This window comes from Girardinichthys multiradiatus, chromosome 15 (genome assembly GCF_021462225.1).
Source record: "Girardinichthys multiradiatus isolate DD_20200921_A chromosome 15, DD_fGirMul_XY1, whole genome shotgun sequence".
Classification (NCBI taxonomy): domain Eukaryota; kingdom Metazoa; phylum Chordata; class Actinopteri; order Cyprinodontiformes; family Goodeidae; genus Girardinichthys; species Girardinichthys multiradiatus.
In genome coordinates, this window is record NC_061808.1 from 19,718,032 (window position 1) to 19,738,405 (window position 20,374).

Genomic DNA, 20,374 nt, shown 5'->3' on the forward strand with positions numbered 1-20,374 from the left:
TTTTTTTTCTTTACACATTTTATTGTCTTCAAACTTAAGAGACTGAATACATGTAAATAGTGATATTTTTAACAAGCATGTGACCATCAGTATGCATTAAGAGGAACTATGATTTTATAGTAAGGCATTACACAAAGTCAGCAAGCAGAACAGAGAAAACGATTATTAGTCTAGAGCTTGATGATTTTTATTTTTATTTTTAGAGTTTGTTGATTCTTTACAGATATAAAAACCACTCAGACACATGAATGCAAGCTTAAATTTATACAATTAAACACCACACAGCTGATTTGGCTTAGACTACCATTCCACTGTTGCAAACAATAAGCTGGATTTTTGGCTGAAGGTAACAAAGTGCACAGTTGAATGAAAACCGATTTCTTGCAAATGCAATTTAGAGTACTTTAGTGTGATAATTACATAACCCATAAGGTAAACCTTAATGGGTAGATTACATTTAAACAAAGAAACATTTAATGCATTTAGTTATTGACACACAAAAAGAGCCAAAAAGAACATCTCCAACGGCTGATAACATGTTTGATCAGTGCACCCATGGCTCAAAGCTGCTGCGACAGCATAAGGAGAACCCACGCAGTAACTGGAAAATGGTTGCAATGTTATGCCGGGTTTGAAGAAGTCATTGCTCTGCAAAAGAGAGCCAATCAGGAGCTTTTTAAACAATGAGAATATCAGCACTAATTTGGTCTTGCGTGGTGAAAAAGTAATTTGCCACCTCTGCTATTTATAATAATGTCTTAAAAAGGCTTTGGGTGGAGGTTCAGTAATAAAATGGTTGCGAAAGTCAGGGGATGAATTAGTGTTCAAGCAACTTAAGGGGAGAATCAATTTTATCTGGTACTCAACCAGCTGCCAGTCACAACTATAACACTGATTTATTTAGCTTAATGTAATAAATTCCTTAAGATAATCCAGCATGAAAAGCAATGTTACTGAAATGAGAAAGAGGACTATGAGGGACAGAATCACAAATTAAAACAATTTGTTTGGTCAATTATTTGCCACGTGTAAACAAAACACTGGTTTATATCTGACTTTGTCTTATTCGCAATTTAATTTGGAAGAATCAAAGGTTAAATCAAAGGTTGCTAGGCAAATATAAAAATCACGAAAAAGAAACAGAAGGAACATGACTGTAAATTAGTAACAAAGGCAGGATTTCCAAGAAGTCAACCTACTTTGACGCAAAACGAAAGATGAATGTCTTGTGACTTTTCATAATCCTCAGTTGATTTCATTCAAAGTAGGTTTTTCAAATTGACTATGTTTCCATGATAGAGTGTGCTGTCTGTATTAACTCTCATTTTAATATTGCCACAATCTTTTCAGTACAACTGTTGGACACTAATAAAATATAAAAACAGTATATAGTTGAGACTAAATATGGCTTTGTACACTAAACAAAAGTTGTGAAGAAAAGTGCATCTGTACCTAATGTTTAACAGTGTATTTTGCCCACAAATATACTTAGCAGTTATTACACATTTATATATGCCAAAATATGGATAGGTCTTTGAAGCAACATTTTCCTTTCAAGCAGATGAACCTTTAATGAGCTCTTTTTGCCACAAGAACCTTAGTTCCATCATTAAAATGTTCCTGCTTTACATTTAAATAAATGCTTTAAGTAGTTAACTTGTATAATTTCATATCACCAACCAGAATTTTAATGAATAATCTGTTAAACATAGCAGACACACAATAATTTGGTGGGAAATCGTTGTACAGCACAGAAGGTGCTAACCCAACCTACACATTTCATCTGAACACGCTGAAGAGTCACATAAAACCTTACAGCACCACACATGTTGCCATAGAAACTCTGCAGTGCCCTAATGCAGTATACATTTAGCAGCATGCTTGGTAGAAATGTGAACCCTGTATTAACACACACATTGTTTCCCGGAAAATAATAAAACAAACTCATGCAGAATATGAATAGAAATCTGTGTATGTAAATAGACATCAATTAGGAGTTCAGTTTCATGCTTTGCAAATATAAAATCATCTGATGAGCCAAAGCAGGATTTAGGATTTTTCCTTCTGCATGTTGAAAGCCACATATTTTACAACATAAAATTACAGCTAGATGAAATGTTTCACGCTACGCTTGTTGGAAGCCCAAAGCAGAAATGTACACTTTAAAGAACTGACCCCACAAATGTTCACTGTGCAATTAATGACCAAGTTCATTTAAAATCAGAAAGACCGCATTTAAATATATTTTTTGAAATATTTGAAAATAACAGAATCAATGTGACCTTTCTGTAGTTACGTTTGACATTTTTCCCCTCTTTAAACCATCTAGCTACCTTTGTTTCCCTGTGGCGTGTCCAGCAGAGGATCTTCTGTTTCCAGCTGCGCCAGCTGCCGGCGAAGGCTATTCACTTTGTTCTGAAGCTCCTTGTTGTATTCGATTATGTGTACCATTTCGTCGTAAGCCTCATCCAAACACTTGGACGAGCGGTTCCAGCGAAGGAAAAGTCCTGCAGCAGAACAATAAGATGGCGAGGTCAGCCATAAATTAAACTGCAGATAATACAATCATGGCATAGTTTCACACAATTAAGAATTGTATTTTCTGATCAATGCATGTTCATAATAAAGTATATAGTTCTACACATGTATATAAAAAAATATGGAACGCACATAAACTGGGGGTTCCTCCACATTTCTCCAATCAAAATACCATAATTTTCCAAACTCAAGCTTCCAGAGTTGTCAAAACATTTCCACCTGCATCTGCAAATTTTTTATGTCATTTTCCAGCTAATATTTCTACAACAGTTGGGCTCCTATCGAATGTACAGAAACCACAACTTGGATGGATGGATTTCTATCAGATTGGGGTCTAAACTTTGAGCAACACTTTGCTGGTTTTACCAGGGTGACCTCCTGGATTAGATCAGCATCACCTGCTACTTTCCCTCCCAAATCTAATGGAAGGAGCAAGAGTGTTCATCAGATTTCCTTTTTAACATAAAAGAAAATAACACTCTGAAAACCACAAAACTGTTTTGAGAGATAGAGACTAATGTTTTTGAGGGTCACTGTCCTCCATTCAATTGAGGTGTTGCAGAAGCACCTATAATGAATAATTCTATCAGCAAACAATTTCCAACCTTAATGCTGACTGCAAATACTTTGCTCCAATATATAAGATCAAAAGCAGATCTTGAAACCACTGGTTCATATCTGTGCGCCCAATCTTAGATCATTTTCATAATAAAATAAGAAACTTTTGTCTGATTTGCTTTATTTGGGTCAAACTCTGACTTCAAAATTGACCTTTATCCAGACTTTGCAAGGGTTGTGCTTACTCATCAAAAATCTTTGCATATGTAGAAAATATCTGCAAGAACAGATTACAGATCTAGTACAGAAAAAAAAACTTTTGATTTACTAACGACAATAAAATTTGTTTAAATTTACACTTATTACTAAGGACACCCATTTGGTCTTTTCATTTGTCAAAATTTGTCAAGATTGCATCAGCATGTGCATGAAAGTTTCCTTCAACCACTAGTCCTCGTTAGTGTCCACATCAGCAGCTGGAGATTCAGTGTTCATTTGAGCCTTTCAAATTGGCCCAGAAATGTTGGTCCTTTTCAAGTAAAAGGGCTCCGTAAGCAGAACGTCATGTGCTCCAATGAGTTCTTAAATGTCTGCCTCCACTTCATTTAGAATGAGGGGGTTAGTCTAAAGCTTTAGGCGGTGGGGGTGGCCTTTCACACAGAAAGGCTGAACTCTACGACCCCGGCGCAGATTACCCTCCCCCGACGTTTCTTTATGAATGGTAGAGCACGTATTCCCGGTCAACAGTTGTGAGCTTGGATTTACTCCCTGAATGAAGAGCAACAAAATTTAAATGGAAAATGATTTTCTCTAAAGACATTCAGATCTATTTTTAACCAATTTGCTCTCAAGTGCATTTTGCATCTAAACCTCATTGGCTCTGAAAGGCTTTGGATGATGCATAAAAGACATAATTTGATCATGTTTTGTATTACTATCTAACATGATCATGTCTCCCATTAACTCTAAAATATTTATAACACGTTTTTAAAATGGTACTTTGTATTAATACATCTTTTAATAGGCCTTATGAATCTGAAATGTTTTAATTTTGCTTAATGCAATCTTGCAGAAACATTTAAAATATTAGACATACAGTTAGTTGCTTCAAACTCAGAAAGGCAGTGGGACAATACTTTGTAACTGTTATTAAGTGATCCTGCAGCACAGGATCACTTAATAACTTCTTTCAAACACACTGGTTTGGACGTATGAAGCATTATGAGGCTTTTTCATAGCCATGAAACTGCCATAGGTGTGGCAGTGAAGAGCTATTACCTGATTAAGACTCTTCACTGCCATGCCTATGGGTGGCTTACAGCACTAAGATTAGCCTACATGTGATTTATGATGGCTGACTGAGCTGGTAGGAAGATGCTCTACGCTGAGCAGCATCAGCAGGCTCAGGCATCGGTAAGGATTTAACTTCAGCACAGCCCATAATGGTATAAAGCTAAAAATATTTAGCTATTTTCTCTTAAATAATTCCACAGGAAGGTTATTTCTAAATGTTCACCCCAGCACAAATAAAGGTCAGTAAATCTTAGATGTTATGCTTTTAAGCTTTCGGGATAGTCTCATTTATTTCACTATTTATTTGTAACAGACATTTTTCTACAGTGCAAGTTTTCATTAAAATAAAAAAAAATGGATTTTGCAGTGAGGTGAGGATGTTGATGTTTTTAAAAGCACACTAAAAACACGCCAATTCACTTCAGCTTTTAGTTGTGGAGTTAGTTATTCAGTTCTACATTAATACATTTGTTTTATTTTATCATCATTATTATGTATGCCTTAAACAAGTTTTATATTACTATCTATTTTATTAAATTCTACTTGCTGTTATTTTAGAATTAAAATAAATAAATATTCTGATCTTTTACAATTTCATGTTTCAGAACTTAATGTTTTTATAAATGTTTCTAATTATTTCCTGTGTTGCCACATCTGTTTCTCCTCAGCTCCGCATCCATTAAAACAGTTTTTCAAGTAAATATTTTTTACTTTGATGACTTCCAGTGAGGTTTTTTTATATCAATGTGTCTGTCTTTAATGTAAGAAAAGTACTTTGTGTTCCACTTGTTTGTATGAAAACGGCTTTACGAATTAAGTTTAATTCATTGCTTGATTCAGTGAGTGAACCTATTGTTTCCAGTACAGATTATTTATCAGGATAAAAGTTTAATCTTAACAGAGAGCAGTATGGCTTGTGCTTTCAGTGTAATATACGTTATTAGGTTAGATTTAAACGTTTGTATTGATTTGCAATAAACATTACACTGACTGAGACTCTGTTAAAGCAATAATTTGTGAAATCATTACTGCCCCCTTCTGGTAAGAGTTTTAGATGTCTGTAGGAAAATGAAATCACGTCATTGGCTAAAACCAATTCGTTTTCAGTTAAGTAACAGGAGTTTATTATGCATTTACTTTAACATAATCAGACTTTGCCAGGTTTTAGTTAGCAGCCTTTAAACTATGAGTAAACTTACAGCCTGAGTCAAAACCATGCTGGTATAGGAACAACCCAGTTCCAGATTTTACAAATAACCTAACATACATTTTTACAAATTGTTTCCAGTCTCAGATATTTTTTTCTTTGTTCCTGTTTCAGCCTTTTGACCAATCATTTTAAATTGCTTTATTCTGTGCTTTCATAATGATTACTTACTATTTGTTGCTATATTGGATCAGCTTCAATTTAAGGAAAAGTCCAAAAAACGTTAAGAATGCCACGTAAGATTTCAGCCGCTGTTTACCTTCCCACAGCAGCAGGCTCTGAGGAGCCACGGAGGGCCAGATCACAAGACTGTTAGCCTCGTAAAGGGGGTTGGTCAGACGCTCCAGCTCCTGTGGGCGATTCACCCATGACCACAGGGACACCGTCTTCTCAGGAAGTGACAGTCTTGCTCTGTGAAAAGATAAAAATATGAAAAATAATACTTGACCAAAGCAAATGAAAGGAAAAACAGGACCAAAACTCCTCTGTCAAAGAGACAAATGGGGCAGAAGAATCAAAGCTTATACTGACCTGTCAGCAGCACAACTGCCCAGGAAAGTACCAAATTGAGAGGCATAGGCATGTTCAAAGAGCAGCACCAAGAAGCTCTCATTAAACTCGAAGGAGCAAGAAAATTGCCGAAGGACCTGCCACACACTGTCCAAAAAGAGCAGGAAGGCAGGAGCTTCTTGCCGAGGCTTGCTGTTGGAGTAGGCAGATTGGGCGCAGCGCTGCTGGAACGGGTGACCTGCCTGGGTAGGTGGTTAAAGAGGAGGGAAGTGACATGAAGAGTAACACCAAAACTTCATCCAAGGTTGTAAAAAGAACATGTCAGACAGTGCATCACAGATAAGGGAGGCTAACCTGGAGCCACTCGCGCTCCACCAAACCCTGGAAGCCTTTAATGGTCCTACACCCCGGATCTAGGATGATCTGAGCCAAAGAGCTCACTTGCAGGGTGGAGTCTGTCCCTTCTGTTCCGTGAACAAGCACTGACGCTCCCTCTCTGAAGCAGACACATGTGCATGTTTTTTTCCAACATGTCTCTCCAAAATAATTAGAACATTCAAAAGCACGATAGGCCCCTGACCTGTCGATGCACTGAGCAGCCAAGCATGCAGTGGTGAGGATCTCCTTGATGTGAGTCTGCCAGTTGGAGGCCTCTAGTTTGCTTAACCAGCGGTCCATGCTATGGGACTGATCATTGCAGGCCTCCACGAGTTTTATGAGGCTTTCTTGGAGGACGTTGTACCTAAGAAAATGTACAGATATTTTACAAGGTTACAGGAACAAACTGATTTACTTAGACATTGACTTCTATCATAGAAACTGTTTTTAAAAACCCTGCATTGCATCGTCTAGTGCCTTGCAAAAATGGACATACTACTAAAACTGAAAATGATTAGAAAGACTTGAGAATTGATGTTTAGAGCTGCTCTCCATCCAGTCTGACTGAGTTTGAGCCATTTTGCAACAAAAAAAACCCCCAAAAATGGGCGAAAAAAAATTTCTTGCACGCAAGGTTGGTAGAAACAAACCCCAAAGGACTTTTGGTTTTACAAAGTAAAGGAGATAAATATAAATGAATGCTACAATTTTCATATTATTCATAAATGGAAAATGCCCTTCCACCTCACCATAACTTTAGGCACATCTACCACATAAAATCCAATAAAACACATTGAATTTTATGTTTTTATCGTGACAAACTGTGATACTTTTGCAAGGCTCTGCATCCTTTTGTAGCCACTTACCTATCAATGGCTTTGTGAATCCTTCTCCACTGTGGGTAGTTCCCCTCCGACTCAAACCCGCCCCCTCGAGCTTTGGCCTGCTGGGCGACATTGATGGTGCGTGTATCGATTATGTATCCCCGCTTTCCTGGCCTCAGAGTGGCATTGATTAGTTTCTCGTCTTCTTTGCAGCGTCGCCCATTGGTGCCGGTGAGGGGCTGCCCCGCCCGCATCATCACCATGCCGTTCTTCTTGTGATAGTAGCTTAGCACTGGGAAACGCCCGCCATGGCGGAAAGCGGCAACCTTCTTCAATGTGTCATCGTCGATGTTTTTAGGAACTGCCACTAGAGGGGGGTATGACGGACACACAGTGAAGTCTTTGTTGACTTTACTCAGTCTCCACTCATCTGTCTGAGAGAGGGGATAGTGTTGTGTTATATGAGGATATAAAAGAGTGCTAAAGACTGAAAGCTCATGTTAGGTGACTTTAATTCTGACTAATCATCACCATACCATGGATTCCAATTCCTTAAAGGCATCCTGAGGAAGACATGAATTCCACCCATCCTCTATGACTTCAAACATGGGCCGGTAGAAGAAAGGATACATCAGAGAGACAGAGTCAAGTGTGGACAGAGTCTTGAGAGGAACAAACATATGAAATATTTTTAGTAATACACTGAATTTTTCTATTCTCCCCCCCCCGAAAAATGTATTTATCAACAGCATTTTACCTCAATAGAGCCGGCAATGTTGAGACACTCCTCCATGCCAGGAATGTCAAGCTGAATCACCCTGAGATCTTTGCATTTGACTATGATGCTTCCAACAGAGCCAACAAACCTAAAAGACAGTCTGGATTGTGTTAAACTAAAACATCCAATCAGAATAGATTTAGGTCCTCTAACCCATATAAATATCAGCAAATCACCTCCTGGATGTCTAAACTGATCAGTTATGGTCATACAGCTGTACTAAACCTGTCGGTAACCATTCCTAATATGCCTAACATTTGTCTTGTATAAGCAATTCTGTACTGTATTTCAGTTTTTATTTTCCACCATGCAGACAAGTCTAACCAGTCTACATGGGCAACAGTTGTAAAAACACATTGAAAATAATATCTCTACACTGCAGCTTTTTAAATATTGTAGTATGATCGCTAACACCTGTGAACATTTACTGCTGCAAAATCCAAGTGTACTGAGATCATTTCTGCAACCTAAGTGATCCTGAAAAAAACAACACACCTGTTCTATCAGTGCACTACACAGTGCACAAATTCAAGATCCTCCTTATTAAATAAAACCCTCTTAATAGAGCACTCTTTTTAAAAATGAGTTCTTTGTCTTTAAACGTCCAACATGAGCTGTTTGCTCTCAGAATGCTGATTTATTTGTTTTATCAGGAATCTCAGAGGAGAGAATAGATTTCTCTAATTCTAAAATCAAACTTAGACTCTGCTTCTTTGAGAGATTGTCTATCTAATACGTATTTTATTCATTCTGATTGAATGCTTTGCCTATGTTGAAGTATTTGTATCATGCTTGTCTTATTATCTTGTACTTTCACCCCTTTTTTACTTTCTGTTTGAACTTATATTTAGGTTTTTCTCCTGTTTCCAAATGAAACCATGCTGGATTTAAAAAAAAACATTTTTATTCCATGCAAGTTTGGTTTTATTTTTCCATTTGTTTTTAGTTTGTTTCGATGACTCCATACCTTGTTCAGCACCTTAAGATTCACTGGTAATTGAAAATATAGTTGAAAATATAGATTTCTTTGTCAGTTGTATCATTTCGTGACTGTTTGGAGCATATTCATTTGAGCTTCATTTGATTTCAGCAGATCAGTTGCCTGACTTATTCAAAAGATTCTGGCTGAATATTTTAGAAAGGAATCCTAAAATGCGAGTGTAATGTTCCAATGGGCATCTTGTTCAGCACTTGGATAGCTCATAATTGTGAAGTGGAAAAAAATTAAACAATGTTTTCCATATTTTTTAAATATTAAAATCTGAAAAGTGTGGTGTGAATTTATATTAAGCCCCTTGAGTCAGTTATTTTTACAATGACCTTTAGAAATTAAAGTTCCTAGGCTTTTCCGCTGTATCTACCAGCTTTGCACGTCTAGAGACTAAAAATGCCACGCAATCTTTGCAAAACAGTTCAGTAATATGTTTAATCTAAAACATCACATCTGTGCTCTGGATATATGTTTAAGGTCATTGTCCTGCTGGAAGGTGAACATCTGCTCCAGTATTACGTCTCTTTTGCCGCCTCTAACAGCTTTTCTTCCAGGATGAGCCAGTGTTGACCTCCAGCCATCATCTCATCAACTCTTACCGGCTTTCCTTGCCTTGCTGATGAAAAGCATCACCATAGCATGATGTTGCTGCCATCATGTCTCATTGTGGTCAGGCATTTTTTTCTGCCAACTTTCTACTAGCTAAGTACCTCCTGAATACAAATGGTTGCACTAGATTTTATTTAGGGATCTCAAAAAGTGGTAAAAATACATATGTGTACCAAACTTTTCAGATTTGTATCTGTAAACTTTTTTTGATAATTATCCTTCCACTTCACAACTCTAAAATACTTTGTGTTGGTCTATCATATAAAATACCAATAAAATAAATTCGAGTCGAAACATGACAATATCTAAAAAGGGTTGGGGGCTGAGTACTTTTTCAATGAACTATATCTTCCTACACTGTTTGATGAAATACGAATAGCTTCAGTTCATAACATTTATGCGAAAAAACTGTAAAGGTCCTAGCATGGACGTCACCTTTTCTCTATGGAGTCTATGTTTGAATGGAGCAGCCAAAGCTCCTCTGTGTTGTCCTGTCTGGAGGAGAGAATCAGGTGGTGGCCGGTTAAACACAGAGTTCCCTCCACGGTGGGCATAAATGGTCGGTGCAGGACCACCCCGTCCACTCTGGGGGTCTTTATCAGCTCAGCAAACTCCATGATCTATGATTAGAGGTATCAGAAGAGGCATCGCCAATATAGAAGCGAAATTAAGGATGAGGGCGATTTTGTGAAGACAACTACAAAAATATGATCATACCATTGAAAATGTAGAGGTCCTGTTAAAAATGTGTATACTGTGTGGTACGATGTCAATAAACAGTCAATGACAAAAACTACAGCAATCTGTCAGCTGAGTGGTAAGCAAGATTCAGGAAGTCAGGTGGCTAACGTTAGCTAGCTGGTTGATCCTTCGATCAATATAATTCAACCTAAAATAATACTCAAATTCTTTATATATACAGTAAAATGTCTACGTTACCTACAATACAAATGGAGAGAACAATGACAGACGTTTTGCATCGTCTGTACAGATTTTGTTTTAGCACATTTACCTGGTATTCTTTTATTAAGATGCTGGGCGAAACAAGTCAAGTACGTTCGCAAAACCACACCGTCCGGAAACAAGCGACCCGAGAAGTTTAGCACCGGGTCGGTTCGTAGAAAAAAATAGCATTTGTTCTCCAAAAAGGCATCAGATCTGACTCTGTCCTATTGTGTAACATTTTAGGTTAGAATCTGAACAATGAACTCTCTTGCATTAAAAACGCTAATTCGCATAAATCTTTAACACAGCTTGTAAATTCAAGAAAAAAACACTAGATGGCAACATACAAACATTTTTCTTCAGATGGAAGCACAATATATGTTTTATATCATGTATTATAGTTGTTTAGATATATAATCAAACTTGAATATATAAAATTATAATAAAAATATTCAATACACGACTAACAGACAGAAAGTTTTTGTCAACACTAGCATACTGCTGGTAACATTTGACAGTTAATGAGAATACGTTTAAAAACGAAAACAAAATGAAGATAAAATAAATAAGATCACATAAAAGTGAATTTGACCATCATAATTATTTTTCGCAAAAAACAAACAAACAAAAAAGAAAGAAAGTACAGCAAGTCTGAGTTCCTCAATTACTATATAAAACTTGATAGACATATTTTCATCTTTTCTTTTGGTATTTATTCTGTTTTTTTGTGTTTTGTGTGTTTTTTTGTTGTTGTTTTGTTTCTGCCCAGTGCAGAAAACTATTTGGGAAAAATCCAGGAGTTGTTATATTTTTAACTTTCTGTAGAAAAAAGTCGTATTTAACTTTCTTTTAAATCACTTCATAAAGACCCTCGTTGGAGTGTTGTTTACAAATGCATATTTTAACCAGTAATGTAAATCTTCCCAACATGCATAAAAATTTTATTTGAATATGCTTTCCGACAAGGCTTATTTGTCAGATTAAAAGTAACTGTAGAAAATAACAACCTTTAAGCAGGTATTTCTAAGACCTTATATAATATAATAATATATAATGTTTTTTATTGGTCTGATGTAATATTCTAGTTTTAAGTGTTGTGTTTTCAGTAGTTGTAAGCAGAAAATCATCATAATTAGCTGAAATAAAGGATTGAAAGCATCAGTCTGTGAGTAATTAATCTATATAATTTGTTTCATATAGTGAATGGAGTTACTGAAACAAATATAAAATTGTTAAAGCCAAACTAATGAATTTTCAATAGAGTTTATTTAGTATTAGGAGCAATTTGGTTTTTCAATGAAGCTCAAGAGCAATTTTCAGCCCTCTCCTATTCTCTAGAGATTTTTAATCATGGCATTTTTGTTCATTATACAACATAATTTTTCATCTGTTCATTTTGGAAATGGACCCCATTGAGCTGAAAAATATGCTTGTAAAAAAATAACCTTGCCACATGCCTTATCCACTATGTCAGCTCCACTTCAAACTTAGATCCCCTACCAGAGTCCTGGGTGCCTGAGGGTTTGGCATGGTATTTTAGCTGTTCCTAGGACTTCACTTGTCTGGACAGATTTTGCAGTGTCTCATATCTGGCTGAATGAATGACCTTGCCTAAACCTTGTTTTTCTCAAGAACTCCTGATATATAGTTTTTGAGTATGTTTGAGTCTTTATTGTTCCTAAGAGCCAGAAGAACTGAGGTGAACGCGAGCATGTAATCCCATCATGTCTCCCATTTTAACAGTAGAACCTCCAACTCATACTCAGTTCTGTTGTTCCTGTACAGTATTCCAGGGACTTGGTTATGGCATTCCCTGTAGGCATTGCCTGTCAGTACCTTACACTCAACTATTATCTGCTGGACTTTTCAATCCAGCCCTCTTTAGCCATTGGTAGGACTTCTTGATTTGAGCCACATCTTCAGTCTATTGGCGGTACGCTGTTGCTGTTTCATCCCAGATAGTGGTTTTAAGATTCACTAGTCCTCGGTCTCCCACCCAGGTCTATAGTCTCAGGGTGCTGAATTTTGAATGTAACCCTTTGTCCATTGTGAGAAGCTTTCGTGTCTTGATAACAGTGGCTTATGTCTCCTCCTTTAAAATTGCCGTTTCCAAGGATCCATTTGGCATTAAGCTTTAAGCTTTTTTGTTGTCAATTCAGGTGGTGTGGAGGTTTCTATGTCTGTGTGGCTGATCTGTTAGCCACCAGTTTGTGTGTGGCTCTTCTGTTACTGCCCTTTCCCTTTTGGGCTCTGCTTGCAAATGGACTCATGTGCCTATTCATCTTTGCATCTATGATCCCTCACAGGAGCTTTTACGTAGTGCCAAGCTGTGTTACTGGTTGGTATCTGGATTGAATAGCCTATTTCTAGAAGTTCCTCATAATCAGGATTATCTAACCTTGGATCAACAGCTTTTGGATGCTTTCATCAATTAGCAGCTCATTCATCTGTGTTCATAGAGAGCAGTCAGTTTCTTTAACCAGAAGATATGGATCATGTCAGGGCCTGTTGCAGTCAACTCATACTCAGACTCCGTCTTGCATGTCTGCCACAGTTATATGTAGTGGGTCTTGCTCTTGGGGATTGTTGGTGAGCTTTCCAGTATTCCAGCCATGCAGCATTGGTGTTACGTGATGCTTCGAGTCTCATGTTATTACCTGGCCACTGGCAGTATACCTTTGATCATGTAGTATTGAATGTGTGCCCTTTTGGGGTGGGTCGCCAGAGCTTTAAAGATAAAAAAGTAGAAATATTTTGGAAACGTTGGATGGCCACTTTGTTTTAGATATATCTGTATGTGTGTCATGTTATTGTCTACAATAATCTGCAAACTAACAAAGTACATGTTTTAGTACATATGTTTTATCTGAGAATACACTGAGACTTAATAGAGAACAAAAAATATTACCTGTAAACCATTGATGCTGAACAATGTTGACAACAAAAATGAATGAAATATAAAAAACAATTCATATATGTCAGAAACTATATTTTCTGTCTAAAGTGCACTTAGAGACACCAGTGAGTAAACAAGAACAGCGAGATTTATCATGAGTGATGTTTTCCACCAGTCCCTCAGCATCCCCATTACCAATGACAGTTTGACATTTACTGATCAGCTCGGAACATTGTCTTCTGACTTTCCAGTACTCTTAATCATCATCTAAACCCACATTATTACACACTCAAGAATTTCGTTCTAATTTAGATAAAGACCAACTCAGTGATGATTCACTCCCTTGGTTTGACCAGGAAGAACATTTTTTGTTTGCATTCCTGTTTCTGTGAAGATATTTTGGGCATGTTGCATCAGAGGATTCTGACAGGGCACACAATGTCCTTAACGTGGGAGCTGAGTCGTGTGTGTGCAAAATTGCTTCGAATTCAAATTTCTTGCCAGAGAATCGTTTTACTTTATTGCTTGGCAAAGTTTATGTGACCGCCATGTAAAGCCATGCAAAATTACTTATTCCAGGTGAAGATGAGATTTGGCCTGAGAAGCTGAAGTCTGGGCATTGATGGGATGTCATGGGAGTAGTCATGGAGAGAAGGGTGATATAGATAGGGTGAGGAGTTCTATCATAGAGCAGCTGCTCTTCCACATCATAAGGATTTAGTTAAGGTGGCATTTAATATATGGAAATGGCATCCTACAACTGTCTTATGCTTTATAATGATACTTTTTTTTTTTTTTTACAAATAAAAATATGAAAACTCGCATTTAGCAACTGGATTATGATCTGGGCTTTGACTAGGCCATTCTAATACATGAACATGCTTTGATTTAAACCATTCCATTGTAGCTCTATCTAGATGTTTCAGGTTGTTCCTCTGATGGGAAATAAAACTTTGCCCCAGTCTCAAGTTCTTGCAGCCTCTGACAGATTTTCTTCAACAATGGCCAGATGTTGCCAGATTTGCTTACCTGAGCCATGGATCTTTGAAGCTCTTCCAGAGTTACAATTGTTAGGCTTAGAGCAATGGAGGAACACAGAATGCAGACTAGCAGGCACCATGACGGTAAGTGAAAAAATATGATTTAATTAATAAAAACTCACTCCAGATGAGGCAGGAACAAAACTATAAACGAGCAGGCAAGACAGACATGGCATGATCCAAAAAACCAGACATGAGCATGATTTGAAAACAAGACATGAGCATGATTTGAAAAATGTTTCCTCAAGGAATGAACAGAACAGAGGTGTATATATGGAGCGTGAACCAGGTGGAGCAAGGAGACAGATTAGCTTGGAGCAGGTGAACCGAATAAAGATAATTGACAGACAGAACAAAACGTGGCTGGAGCAAAACAGACTCTTGAATACAAACTAACAGAAACTAGAACAACATGAAACTAAAGCATGACCAAATCCAAAAGCCAAACTTGACAAAACATGAACAAGACTAAAACATGACCAGAAAAATAAACAGAAACATGATTCAAATCTTCAACTGTGAAATAACATATAAAGAAAAACCAGAAGCCAAAAACCAAACAACCCCAAATCATAACAACTATGGGACCTTTGGCTACTTTCGTGATTCATTATCTCCTTGCCCAGTTTACCAGTTTAGCTGGTATGTGCTTTGGTTTTTTAATAAAGCATTGAACAGTGCTCTGTGTGATGTTTAAAGGCTTGGATAATGTTTTAAAACCTTATTCAGCTTTAAGTTTTTCTACAACTTAATTCCTGTCAAGGTATTTGCATTAAGAACATGAGACAATAATTGATTTGTAATAAAACGTTTGAACTACATTTTTTTATTGTGCCCTATATTTTACTTAATCTTTTTGTTTAATAAGGAACTTCAGGGAAATCAAACACATTTTCTGATCTTCACGATACATGAGGGAAGCCTAGAAAAATGTAAAGCCACAATTCCTTTAGTAAAAAAACGAAGCTTGTCAACCAAAAGACCGTCAGTGGGTCTATATTATGTTGCAGGTGCTCAAGGAAATTGAGTACAAGCCTGTAGATATTTTCATTTCTAGGAGTGTGGGAGTAATTTTAGTAAATTTGGGGGCATTGTGCACCACAGCTTCAATGATCATTTTCAAAAGTGCACTTGAAAAAACACCTGAGAGCTGCAATAACAAGCTGTCATCTTTGTAAAGGGGAAGACAGAAACTGCATTTCACTGTAATATGAGACACTGCAGAAAATGAGGAAGAAGAGGTCATCAAGGTACAGTGTACATTTTACGACATCCTCAGGTCTCAGGTAAACATCGGGAATGGTTGCTCAATAACATCAACACTAGTGTGGATTACTAACAAAGTTGCCAAGAAGTAAAGCCAGACCAAAGGTTGGTATTCTGACATATAGAAAAGCAGACCAAAGTAAGTTCCTATGCCCCAACAAATGGACACATGACACCTCTGGCAACTGTTAGGACTGAGGTCAAAGTTTTGCCCCATTTAACAACCAACCCAGCAGTGCTACTGTTTTCTGCCCAATTCACAGCATGTAGCCGTGTCTGAGGATCTCTGTGAAGTGACACAACTCTGAAAATATCAGACAAGCTGGTCAGTCAATAAAATATGTGACAGCTGCCAAAGGAAAACCTTGTATTTGGTGCTTGATTCCCTCTATACTGCCTTTTAAAAAACAATTCCGGACGCTTGACCTTTCGCTGTTACAAGTCTTCTCTGCCAAGTTTACAAATCTAAAGACTAAGAATTGTTTCCCATTATTCTTTGCAAAATAGCTGAAGCTCATTCAGGTTGGATGGAAAGCATCTGTGAAGAACAATTTTGAAGTCTTGCCACTCTTAGGTCTTTTGCACCATCTAACAGGTTTTGTTCAAGGATTAAGCTCTATTCATCTTCCCAACAACTCTAACCAGCTTCACTGTCACTGCTGAAAAACATAACCCCACAGTATGATGTTGCCCTAACCATATATAAGTTCTTTTCTTGGAATGATTGTTTTGGTTTATACAAAACATCCTGTGTTTTCTGTTGTTCAGACGTTTTAGACTCATCTGTCCAAAGAACCTTCCAGAGGTTTTTCTCTATGTTCTATTCACCAAATTGTACTCCAGCATGTTTTTCTTGAACACCTCCCATGAAAGTTAAAGTTGTCCAGTTTCTTTCCTGTTGTAAATGCATGCACTTTTACAGCAACAGTAGCAAGGGCCTTTCATCTGCTTTCAATGTAAACTTGCAAGGAGATCTAAGCATGTTGGTAGTTGTTTTTAATGTCTTCCACTTGTAGATGACACAAGTGATCTGTAGGTGAAGGACATTCAAAACAGGGGTTCCTTTTAGAACTGGAAGAAACTGTCATTGTAGAAAGTCACAGTGCATACGTACATTAATTAACTTGCTCAAGGTTAAACATTGGTGATAGAGTGTTATTTATAAAATACAAAACAAAAGATATTATCACCCACCAGACAACCATAACATGGGTTGCATTTTTTAAATGGGTGATATGGCTTTCTGGTCAGGGTGGTATGGCCTAAAGGGTGGAACAAGGAATAAGAAAGAAATTAGGGTCTTACCCAGGGCCACGATTATGCAAGAACTGCCACTGCTAACAATCATCTGTTCGGGGGCATAAGTACATGCATGGGTACAAGTAATCTTTTGCAAAGCAAACTCAGGGGCATAGATCACTGCCAAAACATTAGTAGGCCACAAAAGCAAGATCAGAAACATGATTCTTCAGAGAAATGGAGATAGGATTAAAATAAACTCTACCAATGTCCCTTATTTGAGCTGATGATAAAAAAGATACAATGGTTCTTTTTTTTATTTTTTATAGCACTTCTGAAACTGGTACCTACCCAAAAAAGAACAATGGTGTGAATCACATGCTTGAAAAAGATCCTGCTGAGAAAAAAACACTTCAAAAGCAGATCGATAAGGGTGATGTCAGTGCTACTGAAGAAGTCCCTTTGCTCTTGCAGAAAATGTTCAAATAGGAATTGAGCCTAAAATCAAGGACTTAAAGATGAACTTACTGAAGTTATCAAACTGGGGTAAATTCTGCTTTTTGAAAGATTGCTTTAGGCAGCAAAAATAAAACCCATGCAAGAAGTAAAAGGTTATACAGTTTCCTTGTTAAATTGGGACTATTCTTGGAAGATAAACTTGTCAGAGCTGCTCTGCCATTTAAAGAGTCCAGCCATCTTCCACAAGAATAATTGGACTTCCAATCTTATTTCTCAAGTACCTGTACACTGAAACATAAATTACATTCATGAAGAGCTGAGACAGGAGTATACAATTCCAAACACCTACTCGACAAGGCAAATATGGAGTATTGTCAATATAATTTTAAAAGTGGACAAGCATAACCAGCCAAACATTACATATGTAACTCAGACATACTCTTTAAGCAAAAGTATAAGTGCTACTTCCACCTTTTTAAACAGAAGGTGACTCACCTAAGGTAGTTGTTCTGATGAAGGGAGACAGTGAGGAAAGAATTCAAAGAAGCCATACAGAGAAGAAAAACAAAATAGTTTTCTAGTCATTCTATGGTGCCAATGGCTAAAAGGGGAACTTTTAATTCAAGCAACATTTTTCTCATTTTACGGTAAGAATCATTTGGATAATTCTTGACTAGGGGAGGCAGTTCAACACACATGGCTGAAGAAAACCACGAAAGGACAGAAAAATGGCCCTACAAATGGCAAAAGTTTAAAAATGACTAAAAAGTGAACTAAATATACTGAAGTTCTTAAACTGCTTGTCTCACAGGAGTATGTAAAGTTTAAGACAAAAAATCAACTTGTATCACAGAGCTATGTGTATATTTGATACAGATCTAGAACAGATATGTTTTGTTATTAACATCTAGTGACATTCTCTGATCATTTTACTTTTGTTTTATTGCTCTGATCTTGCAAAGAATGCACCACAGTTCTTCTTTTGTGGGCTTCGTTAGCACGGGTTATCCACACTACAGATTTGGGCCTCCTATTGGTTGGTGTCTTACAAGATAACTGGAAAAAATAAGTTTATGCAATTTCTGCTGTGGAGCCTGGAAAGCATACCTTTGTTTGAGCTTAGTGACTGCTTACTTTTATTATTTTGTTCCATCAAAATGCTTTTTGCTGTTTTTTGTGTCTTTAGAAAATAATAAAACAGACTAAACAAGACTCTGACTTCTAAAAAAACCCCAGAGAAACTGATATTAAAGTGATCTAGAAGAATTTTCATGCAGTCATAGATTTCTCAAAAAGAAGTAAAAAAGATGCAGTTTTCAAGTTTGTAAGTGTTGACATTTCAGTTCCACCACGATAAATATCACAGTGCGATATTATCATTATGTGCTCATATTTTATTGTCAGTTCAACGTTATACAGCATTATTAAGCAATTTATCAAATTAAATCATAATGCTGAATAAAAAAAGATGTAATAGTCAAAGGTCTGCTGAGAAAAGCAAAACTAGGCCACATTTTAATAAGTATTTCTAAGGAGCATTTTCAGAAACACAGAGAGCTGTCAAGGTTCAGCACTGGACAGCTCCCATCACATTTAAACAGGCAGAACAGAGCAGAGCAGCAGCGAGGCTGAAGCAGGAAAGAACCAATCAATCTCACACAATATATATGACCCTTTATGGCAGCTCTGTGGGCACAGTCTAATCACAGACTTACAACCTCTTTGCTCACCCATGCACTCCTCAGCAAAAGCTGCAGAAAGAAGAAGAAAAACAAATCGCAATGTAGTCCTTTATTAGTATAAAATACAACTTTAGTGTTACAGTAAGAACATTTGTAATTGTTTGCAGATGAAAACAAGACAACAACAAATAAAAATAAATACGCCATAGTTTAGTTGTTCAGCCTCTGTTACTCTGATACCTATATATAAAATTCAGTGCAACAAAAGACATCAGACGTCATTTCATTAGTAAATGGAGTCCACTTGCATGCGATGGAATCTCAGTATAAACACAACTGTTCTTTGAAGGCCTCAGAGGTTTTTTTTAGTGAATATCAGTTAACAAAAAGCATCATGAAGACCAAGAAACACAGCACAACATCTCATGGAGCACTGTTCAATCCATCATTCAAAAATGGACACAGTATGGCACAACTTCAAACCTACCAACAATGGTTGTTCTTCAAACAGGCTGTGCAAGGAGAGTCTTAATTAGAGAAGCAACCAAAAGTCCTATGGAAACTCTGGAGGAGCTACAAAGATCCACAGCTCAGGTGGTAGAATCTGTTAACAGAAAAACTAACACTGAAGCACTTCGCATATCGGTTCTTTATGGAAATATGGCAAGAAGAAGGACAGATTTTAAACTTTGTTTGCAGTTTGCCATTAGCCATGTAGAGGGCAAAGCAAACATGCAGAAGAAGGTGATCTGGTTAGATGAGACCAAATGGAACCTTCTGGCCTATCAGCAAAATGCTAAATGAGGTGGAAAACTAACACTGCACATCACCATGAACACACCATTCCACCGCCAGGAGACATGGTGGGGTCACCATCCGTCTTTGGTGATTCTTTCCTTGAGCAAGGACAAACAAGAGGGTCAGAGTTGATGAGAAGTTGAATGGAACCTTTGCGATCTCTGTTAGAGATTGCAAATGTCTTGAAACTGGGGTGAAGCTTCACTTTGCAGCCAGACAACAATGCTAAACATACACCCGGAGCTACAAGTGGTTTAGATATGAATACTTGTGGCTTACCAAGACATACCTGTCCATTTCTGCTGTCTAGCTTTTTATTTTTTGTTTTGTCACTGTGTGGTCGGTTCTGACTCGTTTTTGGTT

The 20,374-nt window shown here is 37.2% G+C and overlaps 1 protein-coding gene across 1 annotated transcript; it reads right to left on the reverse strand.

Moving 5' to 3' along the window:
- Window positions 1–10,863, reverse strand: mtmr9 (myotubularin related protein 9). The gene is made up of 10 exons (XM_047388646.1): window positions 10,699–10,863; window positions 10,122–10,306; window positions 8,066–8,174; window positions 7,845–7,970; window positions 7,351–7,742; window positions 6,687–6,848; window positions 6,461–6,602; window positions 6,128–6,348; window positions 5,856–6,007; window positions 1–2,507 (listed from the first exon to the last, which is right to left on the reverse strand). The coding sequence occupies exons 2-10, from the start codon at window positions 10,301–10,303 to the stop codon at window positions 2,326–2,328; spliced, it is 1,668 nt and encodes a 555-aa protein (XP_047244602.1). The 5' UTR covers window positions 10,304–10,306; window positions 10,699–10,863; the 3' UTR covers window positions 1–2,325.
- Window positions 10,864–20,374: the final 9,511 nt, after the last annotated feature.